Below are 18,517 nucleotides of genomic sequence, written 5' to 3'. Positions count from 1 at the left end.
ATTTCAAGCTTGCTCTAAAACATGCTGTCACTTTTCAGACTGTAGTCCCGATTTGCCCCAAATGACGGTACATACCCGATTTGAGTGGTAGTTTGACAGTTCACTTGATAAGAAATACCTTATAGAAAAACATTGTTCACTATCAATCACATCAGGTGCTACATTCGAATTTTGAACACGAATTGGGTCCTCAAATCATGTTTAGATTAAATAAATCCACAATCCAAACTCCATTTAAGGACCCAATTGGTTCGAGCAGACCACAAAAGACCTGGGGGCTTGCCTGGGGGTCGTTAATGTGGATGGTTTGGATGGTTTCTTTTTACAATCTTTCAAACTTTAGCCAGAATCGTTTTTTTAGCATAACTTTTGAAGTACTTTACTAAACGTTTTGATATTAACTAGGGTCTTATGGGACCCCAAGACAAATCGAATGAGACCAAAACGGTCCAAATCGGTTCAGCCAGTCCGGAGATAATCGAGTGCATATTTTTCGGTGCACGGACTCACATCCAGACACACGCACAGACATTTGTTCAGAATTTGATTCTGAGTCGATAGGTATACGTGAAGGTGGGTCTACGAGGTCGAATAAAGAAGTTCATTTTTCGAGTGATTTTAAAGCCTTTCCTCAGTAAGGTGAGGAAGGCAAAAAGTTTAAAAATTCTTGAACTCTGATACTTGGACCGGCGTTTTCAAGACATTTTGCGGGATATATCGAAGTATTTCGTCGTGAATCCCAGCAAATTTATTGAAATATTAAAGGTTCTATTTTCAGAAAAGTCGTAGAAAATCTATGGATTTATGTACATGTCAATACAATTTCTTATGAAAATGCCTTTAGAGGCTTTAAATTACTTGTTTAACCTCCAAATAAATGGTTCCGAATCAAATTTACCAGATTTCCAACTTTCAAGCTGTCAAAAGCTTGAAACCACGTGCTCGGAAATTGTCGAACATTGGTGTTGAAACGTTTGACAGTTTGACAACTGGTTTTGACTTGAGTTTTGACGGTTGAATGCTTTTAATTCGAATACGTTCGAATTAGCGAGCATTCGAAGTAGCGGTGTCATTAGAAGTAGCGAAATTAGAATTAACGAATCCGATCTGTAATTGTAAAATTTATCATTAAAAAACAGCAACAAATTGCCTGGTGGCATTGGCTGTGTCTATCATTCAAAATAGAATGAAATCCATAAATTTTGGAGAAATTCACTTTTTATTTAACGAAATTGGGCATATATCTGCTTATATTGAACCAAAGCTAATGCTTTTTTTAGGGAACTTATTGTTCTCTGCCTGCAATGTGATTGATTCGAAAATGTTTAAATGAAATACTCTTAGTTTAGCATTTATAAATGTTGCTACCATTGGAACTACCATGACAAATTGAACGCAAAAGAAAAAATATTCGGTCGTCTTGTTTCTTCAAGCTATGATCGGCATTATTTCAAAGAAAGCTACAAAAACTTGTTAATTTGGCTCAGAAACTTTCTATAGAAGATTAAATATTGACCAAATATGTAATCTGGAGACTTTCAATTCATATTCTTAAGAATTTTTATGGGTTTGTACATAAATTCATCAATATCCTGAACTGTTCTGAAAAAAAATCCTACATAAAATCGATAAAATCTTCGAAAATATTTCGAATCTTTCTCGGCATGTTTGGGTTGATTTCAAAGCTTTTGAAATTTTGAAAATTTTCGATGTATATAATCGCAAAATGTTTTTTTTTCGTTGAAATTTTTGTTTTCGTCAAATCTTACATTTTTTTATAACTTATGATTGCAAAACAACTGAACTAGTGTAAAATGAATTTTAAAACACTTTTTCCATGAAAATGTTGAAAGTATGGTTTGTTATTTCAATATTTATATTTTTTATTTTATTTGAAAAATTAAATCACCAATTTAAGCTTAATTTTGGGACCCAAAAAAATCAAACCATCCACATTAACGACCCCCAGGCAAGCCCCCAGGTCTTTTGTGGTCTGCTCGAACCAATTGGGTCCTTAAATGGAGTTTGGATTGTGGATTTATTTAATCTAAACATGATTTGAGGACCCAATTCGTGTTCAAAATTCGAATGTAGCACCTGATGCGATTGATAGTGAACAATGTTTTTCTATAAGGTATTTCTTATCAAGTGAACTGTCAAACTACCACTCAAATCGGGTATGTACCGTCATTTGGGGCAAATCGGGACTACAGTCTGAAAAGTGACAGCAAGTTTTAGAGCAAGCTTGAAATTTGAAAATCGATGCACTATCGAGATTTTAAAAAAGAGAGCTGTGAGCCAGTAACATGGAGTTAAACTTTCGCAATCTAGAAATGAAAAGTGCAACATGGAGTTAAATTTTCTGTCAAGCTTCTGTGAAGTTTACCATGACAGTTGCGAAAGTTTAACTCCATGTTACCGGCTCACATCTCTCTTTTTAATTTCACGATTAACCTTTTTACTGCACAATATTTGGATTTTTTAATGGTTTCGGATAGAACAACAATCGAGAAATTAAAAGTGCAACATGGAGTTAAACTGTCTGTGAAGCTTCTGTGAAGTTTACCATGACAATCGAGATATTAAAAAGAGAGATGTGAGCCGGTAACATGGAGTTAAACTTTCGCAACTGTCATGGTAAACTTCACAGAAGCTTGACAGAAAATTTAACTCCATGTTGCACTTTTCATTTCTAGATTGCGAAAGTTTAACTCCATGTTACTGGCTCACAGCTCTCTTTTTTAAAATCTCGATAGTGCATCGATTTTCAAATTTCAAGCTTGCTCTAAAACTTGCTGTCACTTTTCAGACTGTAGTCCCGATTTGCCCCAAATGACGGTACATACCCGATTTGAGTGGTAGTTTGACAGTTCACTTGATAAGAAATACCTTATAGAAAAACATTGTTCACTATCAATCGCATCAGGTGCTACATTCGAATTTTGAACACGAATTGGGTCCTCAAATCATGTTTAGATTAAATAAATCCACAATCCAAACTCCATTTAAGGACCCAATTGGTTCGAGCAGACCACAAAAGACCTGGGGGCTTGCCTGGGGGTCGTTAATGTGGATGGTTTGATTTTTTTGGGTCCCAAAATTAAGCTTAAATTGGTGATTTAATTTTTCAAATAAAATAAAAAATATGAATATTGAAATAACAAACCATACTTTCAACATTTTCATGGAAAAAGTGTTTTAAAATTCATTTTACACTAGTTCAGTTGTTTTGCAATCGAAAACGAAACTATTGGCACTACGCCCCCCGGGGCATGGCCTTCCTCTAACGTGGGATTTCTGCTCCAGCGCCTCTGACGAGACAGGAGAAACCGGGACCGACGTTTTACTTCACCATCCGATAGAAGCTCAGTGGATAAGGCGGGAATCGAACCCGCGTCTCATAGCATCATCGGGATCGGCAGCCGAAGCCGCTACCCCTGCGCCACGAGACCAATCATTTTGCAATCATAAGTTATAAAAAAACGTTACTTAATCCACCTTTAGGTGGTTGGTGCCTTCCTCTCATTTATAGAGTGATTCCAACCCCCCTAAAGTGTCCACATGGTTTATGGATCGCCCCTAACGTGTTCGCCGCACCAAAGAGGTCCTAATATAAATAAGTTATGAGTAAAAAAAAACAGACCACCTACAGACTTTTTGTCAAGATTGTACATACACCGCCGTTGGGAAAAAGATTGAGGTTATGTAAATTCAGAGCATTTTTTAAACTGCTTGTAATTTTAGATAGATAAGTCAGATCTTGAAAATTCTTAATCCACAAGAAAGGTAATTTCAGAACCTTTCTAAAATATATAATAGGGCAGGTTTTCATGCAAAAACCACAAATTTCAAATTGTGAAATTTATATGCAACAGTTTTTTAAGCATAATTTTTGATGTGCTTAACTAAATCTTATGAATTTCAATAGGGACTTATGGGACCCCAAGATGAATCGAATGAAGCCAATACAGTCAAAATCGGCTCAGTCAGTGACGAGATATTCCAGTGACATTGATTCGGTACACATGTCTACATACAAACACACCGACATTTGCTCTCTGAGTCGATATGTATAAACGGCGGTAGGTCTAGGAGGTCTAATTAAAAAGTTCATATTTTGAGTGATTTTATAGCCTATCCTCAGTAAAGTGAGGAAGGCAAAAAATTTTTGGTATGGATCGTGGACAAAGCCATACACTACCCCCCCCCCCCCCCCTGTGGTTTATGGATGGCCCCAAGTTATCAAATTTGTCCCCCTACTGCAACAATAGGATGACCAGATCGAGTTGGGTCTTCTTCAGGACCTCGAACTTACCAATGTAAACGCCGTGCAATGGGTACATGTCTATGTCCTTGACCATAGAGTCAAGCAGATGCTGGTAGAAAACCTTCGTTAGATGCGTCCATACCCGCCGGATATTTGACCAGCTTGAGGTCGTTGTAGGTAAGCTTGGCGTTGATGGCGGTCGCAGCAGCAGCCTTGACTGCTCCTCCGACACTTTCGCTTCTCGGCTTCCGCTTTTTGCGTTTGATTTCCGCTTCATTCTCCCGCGCCCTTGAACTTTTCCGCTTCGGCCGCCTCGTTGAGCTTCAGCAGCAGGGCACTCAGCGAGCGGTTTATGTTCCAGTTTCATCAGCTTGACGCCGTCGTAGATGTAGGGCTTGCTCACAAACAGTTTCTTCAGGAAACGTTTGGCGGACCTCAAGTCTTGCAAGTGCTCGATAATCAGTCCGGAATTTTTCACGGTCATCGGGTAGACCGGCAGGTTGCGGATGAATCCTGTGGCACCATACAACTTATTCGAGGGGACCATTTTCATGGAGCCGTCGTCTAGATCGAGGACTTTGACGGCGTCCAGGGCAAAAACTTCCGTTAATCTTCTTGTCCGCCAGAAAAGTCTGTATTGTCAAGAACCGCATCGCATCCAGATCGTCGGTCCACGGCACTTCCAACTTTTTGCTTCAGCAGCTCGTTCTTGCGCTCGTCCGTCAGTATCCACAGTACATTGGAAAACCTTCTCTGGATCGACCTGCTCCTTGGCCGCCGATTTGCCCGACTCGGTGTCCTTCTCGTCAGAGCCTTCTTCTTCCGGCTCTCCGGCCTCCTCATCTTCCTTCTGGCTGACCTTATGCTTCCACTCCTTAACCGGATCAATCTTCTGGTTGTCGTCGTGCTGGTACTCCAGCAGTGGATCTCCCAAAAAGTGGAAGATCAACCGGGTCAGCGCGGACATCATTGTGAACATCCGAAACGTTCAACCGTGTCAGTTCCATCGTGCGTGAGTTCAAGGCGAACGTTAGAGGGAAGTTGTACGAACTGGTCGTGTTGTCACAGAAACAACCCAACGGAATCTTAAGGTCAAGGTCCAAACACCTTACCCTCTCCCCAACGGATGCCTCAAACCGGTACAAACAGGTTATGTTACTCGTTCCACCCCTCCCATGCAGGAACACATTCCGTGGCAATTGAAACTCTCCCTTACGCTTCCGGAACACCCTTGAACAGAGCAGCGGAACATCCTCTCCCTTCTGCCCAAGGTACGGCTCACCGCCGAGCAACGTATCGGCAAACTCGTACTTGATGCCGAAGCTGGACGGAAACAGCGAAGTTCCCGTCATCGTGTGGAACTTGATTTTCTGCGAAGAATCCCCAATTAAGTCCGGATTAAAATCCCAACTTTGTAAGAACATACCAAATCACTCCCAGTGCTGACGTAGCTCTCCAGCGGTGTGCACGGCCGCATCCGGTGGTTGTTACGATCCAGCGAGACGTGGTCGCACAGCTTGGGTGCGTCGTTGGCGTAGAACTCGGCCACCATCCGGCGGCGCTCGTTACTTCGGGAAGATTTATCCCTCCGCCCGGAAGACTCTTTGATCACTTCGTTGTCCTTGCCGTGGCGCGATCCGTCCTTGCCTTTCCCACGGCCACCGGACGAGTACTTGGGCATCTTTTTCGAACCGTACTTGGGACTTTTTCGAACCGGATCACCGGCCAAACGCGTAACAAACCAAACGTAAACAAACTAAACTTTGTTTATTTTTGTTTGAAAAACACAGGGTAATACAAAAAAAAAATATGTTCAATGACAGACGATGATCGACCAATAGAACTGTGCCCTGCTACGTTTTTCTGTTTCATCCCAGTCGCGGCGTTCTGGTAGGATTCGGGCAAAGTGAATGATGAACCGTAATACCAGTACAGAGCGGATTCGTTGATTTGAATGGAAATGCATTCGAATTAGCGAATCCGAATTCGCCCTTTTAAAAGGGTATCGAAAATGTTCTGATTTTGACATACCCTTTTAAACGGGTAAGGCCGGGTGAACTTAAAAAAGGATAGAAAGTATCCTTTTTGAGGATTGAAAGTACCCTTTTGAGGGATACTTGTGATTTTGAGTGTACTTTTCGTTACCACAGACAACGTATAAGCTTCCCCAGACAATTCCCATAATTAAGTCGAGCGGTTTCGGCCGACTCATCGGCCAACGAGTCTGACGGAATCGGTTATTAAAACAACCGGTTCTTAACCAATTGGGTCTTAAAATTAGGCTTAGATTGCTGATATTATTGTTTACAGCGATAAAGCTTGTTTTTCTGACAACAATGAGTTTAAAATGGATTTTTAAATTATTTTGAAAAATAAACCTAGCGGTCCTTCTTGACAAAAAAGGTCCTACTTGACAGCTCTTTCCAAGGGAACCATAGTTGGTACATCGAAAAAATGTTGTCTTGACAACTTTTTTGCATTGAAATAAAAAAAGTGATCAGAAATGGTTTTTGAGCGAGTTTATAATCGTTGTACATCAACATTTACATAGGGCTTTAGGACTCTATTTAGTCTGTGAATAAAAAAAAATAGTCGAGTAGTACCTTATCTGTCAAGAAGGGCCACGAAGTGACCGCTAAGTAATTTTTTTAAATTGAAAAAAAAAACGTTTTTTTTACCGGGCTATCACTGGATCAATACTGTCTTGACAACACTGCCATGTTTGGTTGGGCGTAAAGGCAAATGCTCGTTTGGATACAAATGGCAAATCTCTTCTGATATTGCACCAATATGAAGCCAATATTGTAGTCCATACTGTACGCAGCCTAAGCGTATTACGTGAATATTATGCGCGTAAGATATTCACGCTGATATCATGCGATATTATATTATGCGCGTATGATACGCCGTATGCGATATACTCGAAGTGATTACAAATTAACATTTGTAGTGCGCCATTGGATCGAAATGCATTGAAACATCACAAGCGTTAAAGCGGCCAGGCCTACTGCGTAAAGTCGTATCGCAGATACATGATTCGTTTGAAGTGGGTTGAGTTTGAGCACGGAGTAAGAAGCGTGGGGACACACCACCATACGCTCCGAGATTTGGTTTTATTCGGTTGGAGCACCATGCTAAGAAGGTTTGGTACTCCGGGACCCTCTGGGATGGGGATGGGACATTGTATTTCCACGAATGCCCTGGACACTATTTGCCATGGTTATAGCGCCACAACTCGCTCTCTGTAACAGTATTCCTAATTCCAGTCCAAGTTCACCAAGTCGTCATGGCCTAGTGGTTAGCATTTTTGCTTACCAATCCAAAGGACGAGGGATCGAACCCCACCTTGAGCGACTTTGATTTTTCGTTCATATTCATAATTTCAAATTTCTATGTTCTTAACTTTTTCGTTGGGAGCAGATGGGAATCGAACCCAGAACCATTCGCTTACAAAGCGAACACCGTAACCAGTCAGCCACGGCCGCTCCCATACTCGACTAAAATCCATTACTGATCACTTTTTTTTTCATTTTAATGCAAAAAAAATAAATCGACAAGACAACATTTTTTCGATTGATCAATTATAGTCCCCTTGGAACGAGCTGTCAAGTAGGACCTTTTCTGTCAAGAAGGGTCGCGATTTTTTTTTTAAATTGATTAAAAAATCCATTTAAAATCCTTTGAGGTCGCGGCTTAATTTAAGGACACAATTGGGTCCTAAAATGAAGCTTAGATTGCTGATATTATTGTTTACAGTGATAAAGCTTATTTTTCTGAGTACAATGACCCTTTGTACGACCACAAAGAGTTTAAAATGGATTTTTAAATCAATTTTGAAAAATTATCCTCGCAGTCCTTCTTGACAGAAAAGCTCCTACTTGACAGCTCGTTCCAAGGGGACCATAGTTGATCCATCGAAAAAATGTTGTCTTGTGAATATTTTTTTTGCATTAAATTGAAAAAAAGTGATCAGAAATGGTTTTTAATAGTGTTTTTCACCGTTGTACATAAAAATTGACATAGGGTTTTAGTACCCTATTCACTTCGACCAGTCTCCCTGTTTACATACCAATTTTTCATTACTGAATTCAGTTAAATTTACTGAAATCTGCACTACTGAAATTTTCAGTAAATGAAAACTTGCTGAAATTTCAGCAAACTTTGACAGCTTCATACAAATTTTAACTGAAGTTCAGCGAAAAACTAACTGAAAATTTCAGTAGCGCAATTTTCAGTAAATATTAACTGAAAACGAACATCAGAATTTGCTGTGTAGGGTCTCGCTAGTCAAATTCACTTCGACCAGTCTTCCTATTTAGGATCTCTAATGTTGAATAATACCGCACAGCTCTATTCGTCGTTCATCGACTGTCATTTCATATTTATTTTTTTGGATCACCCTGTGAATTTGAATTTGAAAACCAAAACAGAATAAGAAAAAAAAATTTGTGAGGTTATGCAAATCCATTCGTTTTTTTAAGTGCTCGTAACTTTGGAAAGGTAAGTCAGATTCCAATTTCTTTTAATCCATCCGAAAGGTCTTTTTATATCATTTCTAAAAATATATAATTTTTCATGAAAAAACCACCCTTTTTTGCATCATTTTAAATATATATGAAACAGTATTTTTAACATAACTTTCAAAATACTTGATAAATCTTTATGATTTCAAATAGGAAGATGTGCGAAGCTAAGACGGATCTAATGAAACCTCTCCGGCCAAAATCGATTCATCCAGTGACGAGATATTCCAGTGACATTGATTCGGTACACATGTCTACATACAGCCAAACACACAGACATTTGCTCAGCTCGTGATTCTGAGTCGATATGTATAAATGACGGTAGGTCTAGGAGGTCTAATTGAAAAGTTCATATTTCGAGTGATTTTATAGCCTTTCCTCAGTAAAGTGAGGAAGGCAAAATGTAAGATTTGACGAAAACAAAAATTTCAACGAAAAAAAAACATTTTGCGATTATATACTGTTGGGACCATGAAAACAACAGCAGATCTGGGCTCACTGATCGCAGCTGGATCTGCCATCATGTAGATGCTTTAGACTCTGCTTCATTCGTCTATTGTCTCGCGACGTAATTGTATCGCGCAGCCGCACAGGCGGCATTATATATTTTGTACATTTTAGTTTGTTTGTCCGTAATAAATATATTTTAATCTGTGGCAAAACATGTATTTATTCGCGGTCCGACTAGAATGCAACTTTGGCGACGAGTCAGGAGCAAATTGATTGCACCACTTGCATCAATTTGGCACCCCGCGCGTGCTTCATTCAGAAGGGGGAAAAGGCATGCAGATCAAGGAACCGGACGATTGGCTGCCAGAAACAGTACCGCCTGCAGTCGGCAATGCATGCTCCGGGTCGCGTCACTGATGCATCTCACCTTCGCACGCGGGCACCTCAGCAGCAGAAAGTGACCCAAGTTCTGCTCAGCATCGACTCCCGAGGTCAGCGCATATCAGCCACACTTCATCATGTGCAACAAAGGGGAGTCTGCAACCACAATGGCCGTCAGGAATCAGCGCGGTTTTCACAACCGGCAATCACCTGCGCCATCTCTACACTCCATCATCAACGGGCAAGTCGGGTCTGCCGGAATTGCGCCACCAAGGAAGCAGTGTCAAAACCTGTTTCGGGCCAGGCATTCCGGAACCGTTTGCTGCCTCTAGGGAGTAGTAGAGCCACCGACAAGAACGCCTTCCGTTGGAGATGGACCACCATCAAGCATCTCGGCTGCAGCATCAGCGACAACGGACGTCACGGGTTCTTCGTCATCCAAAAACCGGACTGTAGCAGACGGCGCTAGGGATTAACCATTCAGCAACTGCCCGCGGCCATTGTCTGTACAGACTCCGGAGATCAACCACATCAATAGTGTGGTATCCAAGGCAGTTTTCATTAACGGAAAGCTGGCCTGTGGTTCGATCGTCCTTCATCTTCAAAGGGGGAGATGTTGGGACCATGAAAACAACAGCAGATCTGGGCTCACTGATCGCAGCTGGATCTGCCATCATGTAGATGCTTTAGACTCTGCTTCATTCGTCTATTGTCTCGCGACGTAATTGTATCGCGCAGCCGCACAGGCGGCATTATATATTTTGTACATTTTAGTTTGTTTGTCCGTAATAAATATATTTTAATCTGTGGCAAAACATGTATTTATTCGCGGTCCGACTAGAATGCAACATATACATCGAAAATTTTCAAAATTTCAAAAGCTTTGAAATCAACCCAAACATGCCGAGAAAGATTCGAAATATTTTCGAAGATTTTATCGATTTTATATAGGATTTTTTTTCAGAACAGTTCAGGATATTGATGAATTTATGTACAAACCCATAAAAATTCTTAAGAATATGAATTGAAAGTCTCCAGATTACATATTTGGTCAATATTTAATCTTCTATAGAAAGTTTCTGAGCCAAATTAACAAGTTTTTGTAGCTTTCTTTGAAATAATGCCGATCATAGCTTGAAGAAACAAGACGACCGAATATTTTTTCTTTTGCGTTCAATTTGTCATGGTAGTTCCAATGGTAGCAACATTTATAAATGCTAAACTAAGAGTATTTCATTTAAACATTTTCGAATCAATCACATTGCAGGCAGAGAACAATAAGTTCCCTAAAAAAAGCATTAGCTTTGGTTCAATATAAGCAGATATATGCCCAATTTCGTTAAATAAAAAGTGAATTCCTCCAAAATTTATGGATTTCATTCTATTTTGAATGATAGACACAGCCAATGCCACCAGGCAATTTGTTGCTGTTTTTTAATGATAAATTTTACAATTACAGATCGGATTCGTTAATTCTAATTTCGCTACTTCTAATGACACCGCTACTTCGAATGCTCGCTAATTCGAACGTATTCGAATTAAAAGCATTCAACCGTCAAAACTCAAGTCAAAACCAGTTGTCAAACTGTCAAACGTTTCAACACCAATGTTCGACAATTTCCGAGCACGTGGTTTCAAGCTTTTGACAGCTTGAAAGTTGGAAATCTGGTAAATTTGATTCGGAACCATTTATTTGGAGGTTAAACAAGTAATTTAAAGCCTCTAAAGGCATTTTCATAAGAAATTGTATTGACATGTACATAAATCCATAGATTTTCTACGACTTTTCTGAAAATAGAACCTTTAATATTTCAATAAATTTGCTGGGATTCACGACGAAATACTTCGATATATCCCGCAAAATGTCTTGAAAACGCCGGTCCAAGTATCAGAGTTCAAGAATTTTTAAACTTTTTGCCTTCCTCACCTTACTGAGGAAAGGCTTTAAAATCACTCGAAAAATGAACTTCTTTATTCGACCTCGTAGACCCACCTTCACGTATACCTATCGACTCAGAATCAAATTCTGAACAAATGTCTGTGCGTGTGTCTGGATGTGAGTCCGTGCACCGAAAAATATGCACTCGATTATCTCCGGACTGGCTGAACCGATTTGGACCGTTTTGGTCTCATTCGATTTGTCTTGGGGTCCCATAAGACCCTAGTTAATATCAAAACGTTTAGTAAAGTACTTCAAAAGTTATGCTAAAAAAACGATTCTGGCTAAAGTTTGAAAGATTGTAAAAAGGGTGGTTTTTGTAAGAAAACCCGTCTGATCATACATTTTTAGAAAGGTGAAAGACCTTTCTAATGAGCCCAAAACATTGAAGATCTGATAACCCTATCAAAAGTTATGAGCACTTAAGTGTCATTTGTACACATATCAGAGGCCGGATCTCAAATATTTTGATGAAAAAGTTGTCCGGATCTATCATGCGACCCGTCGTTGGATAGGTAATCAAAAGACCTTTCCAACAAGCCCAAAAGATTGAAGATCTGATAACCCTATCAAAAGTTATGAGCACTTAAGTGTCATTTGTACACATTTCAGAGGCCGGATCTCAAATATTTTGATGAAAAAGTTGTCCGGATCTATCATGCGACCCGTCGTTGGATAGGTAATCAAAAGACCTTTCCAACAACCCCAAAAGATTGAAGATCTGATAACCCTATCAAAAGTTATGAGCACTTAAGTGTCATTTGTACATATTTTAGAGGCCGGATCTCAAATATTTCGATGAAATTGTTGGCCGGGTCCATAATGCGACCCATCGTTAGTTGGATAATTGAAAGACCTTTCTAATGAGCCCAAAACATTGAAGATCTGATAACCCTAGCAAAAGTTATAAGCAAATAAGTGTTATTTATACACTATTTAGAGGCCGAATCTCAGATATTTCGATTAAAGTGATGTCCTGATTTAGCAAACGACCCGTCATTAGTTGGATAATTAAAAGACCTTCCAAATGCACCTAAAACATCGGAGAAATGATAACCCTATCAAATGTAATGAGCCGATAAGCCGATAAGAATTGAGAGTGAATTTAAAACAAGGTGCAGCCTTCCCCGACTTACTTTAGTTTTTTTTTCTCAGTATATTTTATTTCAGACACAGGATTCACTTTCTTTAATAATACAAATAAAAGCTGCTCAACAGAAATGGTTTCTTTATTCAGCTGTCTACTGCGTAATTGATTCGTTCCTCTACGAGAAGCACAACAATCCTGTTCCTCCTTTTACTCGACAAGCTTGGACAACATCTTCTGAATGTCCTCCTTCCGATTTCCTCAGCATCGACGATGTAATCTTTCTCGTACAGAAGTGCACCAACTGGCCCATCTTCGACCCAACCTCCCTCGGTTCCTCGCAGGCCAGCTTCTCCAGCGTCTTCAGCCAATCCAGTCTGGCTGACTGGCTACGGATGTTATTTGCGCCTCCTTGTCGGTTCATGGCTCGGCGATTGGTGGTGGTACTGCATGCAGTTGCCCTCGACCTGAAAGCCGTCCAGAAATATGCACACGGAATGAGCGAAAACCTTATTAGAGTCTGATTCGAGGTTTGCCTACCTGGCCAGTCAGATGTTCCGGCGACGGTAGATGTTGATGCAACGTGCTTCTTACTGCCACAGATCGCCATGTTCGAACAAAGCGGATCTACACTAACTGGTCTGTCACGTTCTAGATGGGAATCTGGTAGTTGTGCCAGTTGCTGAACCGCACGTTGTAGCCAAACTTTTCAGTCGCGGCCGATCGACGGCAGTTTTTCTGTAGTTGTTTACATAGGTGACACTCCCTGATGACAACCAATGACAGCAAAACAGTTTGGATCATATTTCAAATCTGTTCCATTTCCACCCGTTCCGTCAGGCACTTTGTGGATCGCATTTTTTACACTGAGTTAAAAAAGAACATTACTGGAGTTCGGGAGCGAATGACCCGTTAAAGTTCCCATAATAAAATCAACAACAACAACAACAACATTTCCAGAGCAACATTTGAAAGGGGCGGTACGACATTGCACTTACGGCCTTTCGTTCCATTTAAACGCGTGTAATGAAAGGCCGTAAGAGCAATGTCGTACCGCCCCTTTCAAATGTTGCTCCAGATTTCTGGAGTCCCAAATCCAAAATTTTGCGTTACCTAATAAAATAACGCTCCCTTATTTGTTTTCAGGAGAAAGATATCATTTTAAACAAAATCACTTCCATCGAGTTTTTGCTACAATCCTTTCTGTTTATACGTTCATTTGAGGGCTAGTTCCGCACTAAGTGCCGCACTCAAAGCTGTCAGAGTTTGTTTTTTGAAGAAACTCGCGCGAATGCCGCACGAGTTTTGCCACCATCTTGCCTTAACATCAGCCCTATTTTATTCAACTATCATTTTAGTTGGCCCCTATTTACAGTTATTTTAAGAGAACATCAACACTTAAAACAATTTAATTTTGTGATTAGAAAAAAAAATAGAATATCGTGAGGAAGGCACCAACCACCTAAAGGTGGATTAAGTTAACGTTTTTTCTGTGAAACACATTGTGAGCTGAGCAAAAACATGCATGAAATAAAATTTCCCCCTGCCTTATTTCTCGATTAGTGTCAAACCCCCGGGGTTTAAGTGCATCATACCGGCTTGCATCTCTATCAAGCTGTCAAACTGTTGTAGTGCTCCACGCTCAATCTCGATGCCGTTGCGGTTCTGTAATCCCTGCCCTTTGATTATCAAAACCAAAACAAATCAAATCAGCCCAGAAAAAGTGATATCATTTTCCAATCTCTGTTGCGGATCGATTCTGTCTAGACACTTCCGGCACGTCGCCTCCACATCCACATCTTCGTAGTGGCTTCCCCAAGCAGCAGCACCGGTCGCGATTCGTTTGATGAGTTCACTAAAATACTGGCTCCTGCTTGCGGTTCGCCTTTTTACGCACTTTTTCATTTGACAATTTAACCGGATCGGTCAGCTCAGCCTGCAAAGTGCCTCGTCCTCCTCCTCCGCTGGTTCCACGTCGACTAGCAATCGAAGCGTCGCGTTCGGTGAAGTTACGTCGGTTGCGGTTCCGGTTTGCGTGGTCGCAGGTGAGAGTGAACGATTTCAGCGGGTTGAAATCATGCTGGATCTGGATGGAAGACCCGTTCCGGACCAGATCGGTTATCTGGTCATGTCGGAGGATGGGGCCGTGTTGGCTTCTGGAGGGGAGTTGGAGAACGATGAGCGTAGTGCGAACATTATCAGCGGGTTGCTGTCGCTGACGGAGAGGTGAGATTTGGAAGGTTTTGAAATTGATGAGGAAATTATAATTTTCTTTTTATTTCAGCGTCGACCCGGAAGTGTTCAAGAAGCGCTCTTGCCAGAAGATTTCAATCGCGTACGAAGAGCACAGCTACACGATCTGTATGTCCAACAAGAGAATCTACGTCGTTAAACGGCGCAACACCCCGAACGGAATCGACGTCGACGGAGGCCGAGCGGTTCTGGCCTAAAATAAAAATCATGAAAATTTCGGAATAAATCGGCGTCTTCGCGTGTAAGTTAGTTTAAATGGTTTTGGTTTATTTTCAACTAAGCGAAAGAACAAGCTCTACAACAAAAACTGCGAAACGCTTCGATAGTACGGTTCCTGCAGCGTCTTCGCCAGCTCTCCCTGGTCAAGCCACTGAACTTTCACACTCCCTTCACCCACATTCGGACTGCCTTCCTTGAGCACGCACCGGAAGAAAAACACCTTCGCCCCAACGGCATCCCGCTTGGCCGTCGCCGGGTACTTGTACTTGTAAAACCCAACCGGAGCGTTCCCGTAGAACGTGACCTGCAGCGAATCTCCAACCGTCTCGCGAAGCACCCGTTCCGCGGTTTGCCGCAACGAAGTCTCCCCCGCACCGAGCTGCCCCTGCGGAAGCAAATAGTAACTCTTTCCCCCAAGCTTCTGTTCCGCCAGCAGCACCAACGTTTCCTCCAACTTTCGCTCCAGCGAGCACAGATCGCCCTTCCGGTCCGCTTCGGTCAGGCGGGGCGCCGGCTTGAACTTGCTCAGCTCGTCGTTGTACGCGTCCTCCAGATCTTGGGCGGTTTGCTTGAGCGCTTCCGAGTCCAGGTCGATTTTGCCCGCCTTGAGCAGCTCGGCTTGGCGCTTTTCCGTTTCCTTGCGCAGCTCGTGGTTCGATTTGAGGCTGTTTTCGAACTCGATCTGGTCCAGGATGGACTGAAAAAACGGGAGGAAGGTAAGTAGGTTTAGGTTTCAGATTCTAAAAGCCGTCAACTGGGTGAATAGGGACAACTGTTGAAATGCAGAGAGCAGTTTTTTTTATATAGGAATTTAAACTAGGAATGGAAGACATAATTTTGTAGCTCTGTAAACGTCAAGCCAAAAACAATATTTCGCTGTCCCAATTTGCCCTAGTTTACATTTTTTTTTACAGTTTGGAAGAATTTTAAAGTTTTTGTTTTTAAATTTTATTGAGTAATATTAATAAAATAAGTAATAATAAAATAATATTTCTTCCAACATTAATAAGTTTTTTAAAGAATAATATGTTAAAATTTTCTTAATTGCGAAACTAAATTTCAATTTTTCTTCATGGCTGATTAATTTATTTTTCTCTTAAAATATCATTTCCACAAATCCGTGGACGGAGATTACCAATATATGAAGATGTTATTGACACATTGTACACACCCTGTATTTTTTTTAATTTTGTTTAAATTTGTTAAAAATTAATAAAAAAAATCTTTAAATCTTAAATTCTTAAAATCTTAAATAAAATCTTAAGTTCTAAAATTTCTAAATTCTTAAATTCTTAAATCCTTAAATTCTTAAATTCTTAAATTCTTAAATTCTTAATTCTAAATTCTTAAATTCCTCAATTCTTAAATTCTTAAATTCTTAAATTCTTAAATTCTTAAATTCTTAAATTCTTAAATTCTTAAATTCTTAAATTCTTAAATTCTTAAATTCTTAAATTCTTAAATTCTTAAATTCTTAAATTCTTAAATTCTTAAATTCTTAAATTCTTAAATTCTTAAATTCTTAAATTCTTAAATTCTTAAATTCTCAAATTCTTAAATTCTTAAACTTAAATTCTTAAATTCTTGAATTCTTAAATTCTTAAATTCTTAAATTCTTAAATTCTTAAATTCAAAAAATTCTTAAATTCTTAAATTCTTAAATTCTTAAATTAAAAAAATGTCGTTATTTTTGCCACCATCAAGTAATTTTGGAGCAACTTTTGAGTCATAATTTAGGTTTAGAGACCCAATTAAAAAATATCGTGATTCTATTATTCGGAGTGAAATTTTGAATAGGTCCAATAAACCAAATTTTCAGTTTTTGCCTTGGTTTTTGCTTTTTGGGTTTTTTTTAATACCCCTGACTCAATGCGGTTTCAAAAACACCCAAAATGCAAAAACTTGAAATTTGGTTTGTTGGACCTTTTTTGAAAAAAAAAAACTCCAGATTTTCTTCGGATCCTTGGAATTCTGATTTTTTTTAAATTCTGAATTTGATTTTATCTATTTTTTTATTTTCAGATTTTTTAATAGTTTATTTTTTTAAAAGGTCCTATAAACTATTGTCTATCATATGTTTATAGGACCTACAGAAAAAAACTCTAGTATTACTTTTTTGGATTTCATTTGGATTTTGGATTTTTTAAATTGGATGTTTAAAAAATATATATTTTCCTAAATTTATATTTTATGTTTTTTTTTTAATTTGAAAATTGTAAAATTTCTGAAATTCTTAAATATTAAAACTGCCACCAATTAAAAAATATCTGAATTATTTTTTTTTAAATCTTTGATTTTCACATTTTTTTAGTTTTTAGGATTTTTGAATTTCAAAATTTTAATATTTATAAATTTCTCAATTTTCAATTCTTAGTTTTTTTTCGATATTTGATTTTTTTTGGATCTTTTGAATGTTTAAAAAAATATATTTTTCTAAATTGGGTCCTAAAATAAAGCTTAGATTGCTGATATTATTGTTTACAGCGATAAAGCTTATTTTTCTTGATCGACCACAAAGAGTTTAGAATGGATTTTTAAATCAATTTTGAAAAATTAACCTAGCGATCCTTCTTGACAGAAAAGGTCCTACTTGACAGCTCTTTCCAAGGGAACCATAGTTGATCTATCGAAAAAATGTTGCCTTGCCAATATTTTTTTTGCGTTAAAATAGAAAAAAGTGATCAGACGTGGTTTTAAATCGTGTTTTCTACCGTTGTACATAAAAATTTACATAGGGCTTTAGCCCAATTTCTGGGTCTTGGTTGGCTCTGCTGGCCTTTGCTTTTGTCCTCCGCCGCAACTCGGTGTCCAGCTGCTGGGGCGATCTTGCTTTGCTTCCGGTGCATACCAGAAACGACGGCTTTGTGTGAAGGCGAGTTATACTAACTGAAGGAAAACTAACTGGAGGAAAACTTACTGAAGAAAAACTAAATGGTTATTTTGGAATCTAAGAGGAACTGATAGATCGGATAGAGAACATCAAGGTCTAGTTGAGATAACGCGTCTCGCATCGGGATTTCTGGTGGTCTTCCTCGGGATGTTTAATGATGTTTTTACCTTAAACTTCGCCTCGATCGGTTCCATCGTTTTCGTGACCACGGGAAGCCGTTCCACGAGCACACCGGCAAGGAGGTCCCATTTTTCTTTCGACTTTCCCGCCACTGCTCCCGCTGCACCTTTGCTTGAAGCTTGCCGGCTCAGCAGAACGCTCCCCGACCGGAACAACACTCTGGACGCGAGAAAACTCATAATTTTCTGTAATTTGAGTAAAATTTGCGTGGAAATGCGAGAAATAAAAGTTACGCGATGGATTTCTTGTCGGGTTTGACGTTTGCGTCACGTTTGTTTTGATTCCGACGATTGACAGATGTTTTGTAAGAAGCCGACTGTTGTAAGGT

General features: G+C 39.6%; 3 protein-coding genes and 1 long non-coding RNA gene across 4 annotated transcripts; 1 reads left to right on the top strand and 3 right to left on the bottom strand.

Annotated features, from left to right (window-relative positions):
• Positions 1–5,144: 5,144 nt before the first annotated feature.
• Positions 5,145–6,034, bottom strand: LOC120415797 (uncharacterized). Its single transcript, XM_052710490.1, has 2 exons — positions 5,694–6,034; positions 5,145–5,637 (listed from the first exon to the last, which is right to left on the bottom strand). Exons 1-2 carry the CDS (start codon positions 5,946–5,948, stop codon positions 5,152–5,154), a joined length of 741 nt encoding a protein of 246 aa, XP_052566450.1. The 5' UTR covers positions 5,949–6,034; the 3' UTR covers positions 5,145–5,151.
• A 6,668-nt stretch (positions 6,035–12,702) lies between these two features.
• LOC120415801 (uncharacterized) lies at positions 12,703–13,502 on the bottom strand. The gene is made up of 2 exons (XR_005605266.2): positions 13,188–13,502; positions 12,703–13,114 (listed from the first exon to the last, which is right to left on the bottom strand). It is a non-coding gene; the product is annotated as an uncharacterized LOC120415801 (long non-coding RNA).
• Positions 13,503–14,278: 776 nt separating this feature from the next.
• Positions 14,279–15,156, top strand: LOC120415790 (ragulator complex protein LAMTOR4 homolog). Its single transcript, XM_039577419.2, has 2 exons — positions 14,279–14,873; positions 14,932–15,156. Exons 1-2 carry the CDS (start codon positions 14,725–14,727, stop codon positions 15,095–15,097), a joined length of 315 nt encoding a protein of 104 aa, XP_039433353.1. The 5' UTR covers positions 14,279–14,724; the 3' UTR covers positions 15,098–15,156.
• On the bottom strand, positions 15,147–18,462 carry LOC120415789 (39S ribosomal protein L46, mitochondrial). The gene is made up of 2 exons (XM_039577418.2): positions 18,177–18,462; positions 15,147–15,816 (listed from the first exon to the last, which is right to left on the bottom strand). The coding sequence occupies exons 1-2, from the start codon at positions 18,366–18,368 to the stop codon at positions 15,196–15,198; spliced, it is 813 nt and encodes a 270-aa protein (XP_039433352.1). The 5' UTR covers positions 18,369–18,462; the 3' UTR covers positions 15,147–15,195.
• Between the last annotated feature and the right edge of the window lie 55 nt (positions 18,463–18,517).

This window comes from Culex pipiens, chromosome 3, assembly GCF_016801865.2.
Source record: "Culex pipiens pallens isolate TS chromosome 3, TS_CPP_V2, whole genome shotgun sequence".
NCBI classification, from domain to species: Eukaryota; Metazoa; Arthropoda; class Insecta; order Diptera; family Culicidae; genus Culex; species Culex pipiens.
Note: the sequence above shows the minus strand (reverse complement) of the source record. Positions and strands in the feature narration are given on the sequence as shown.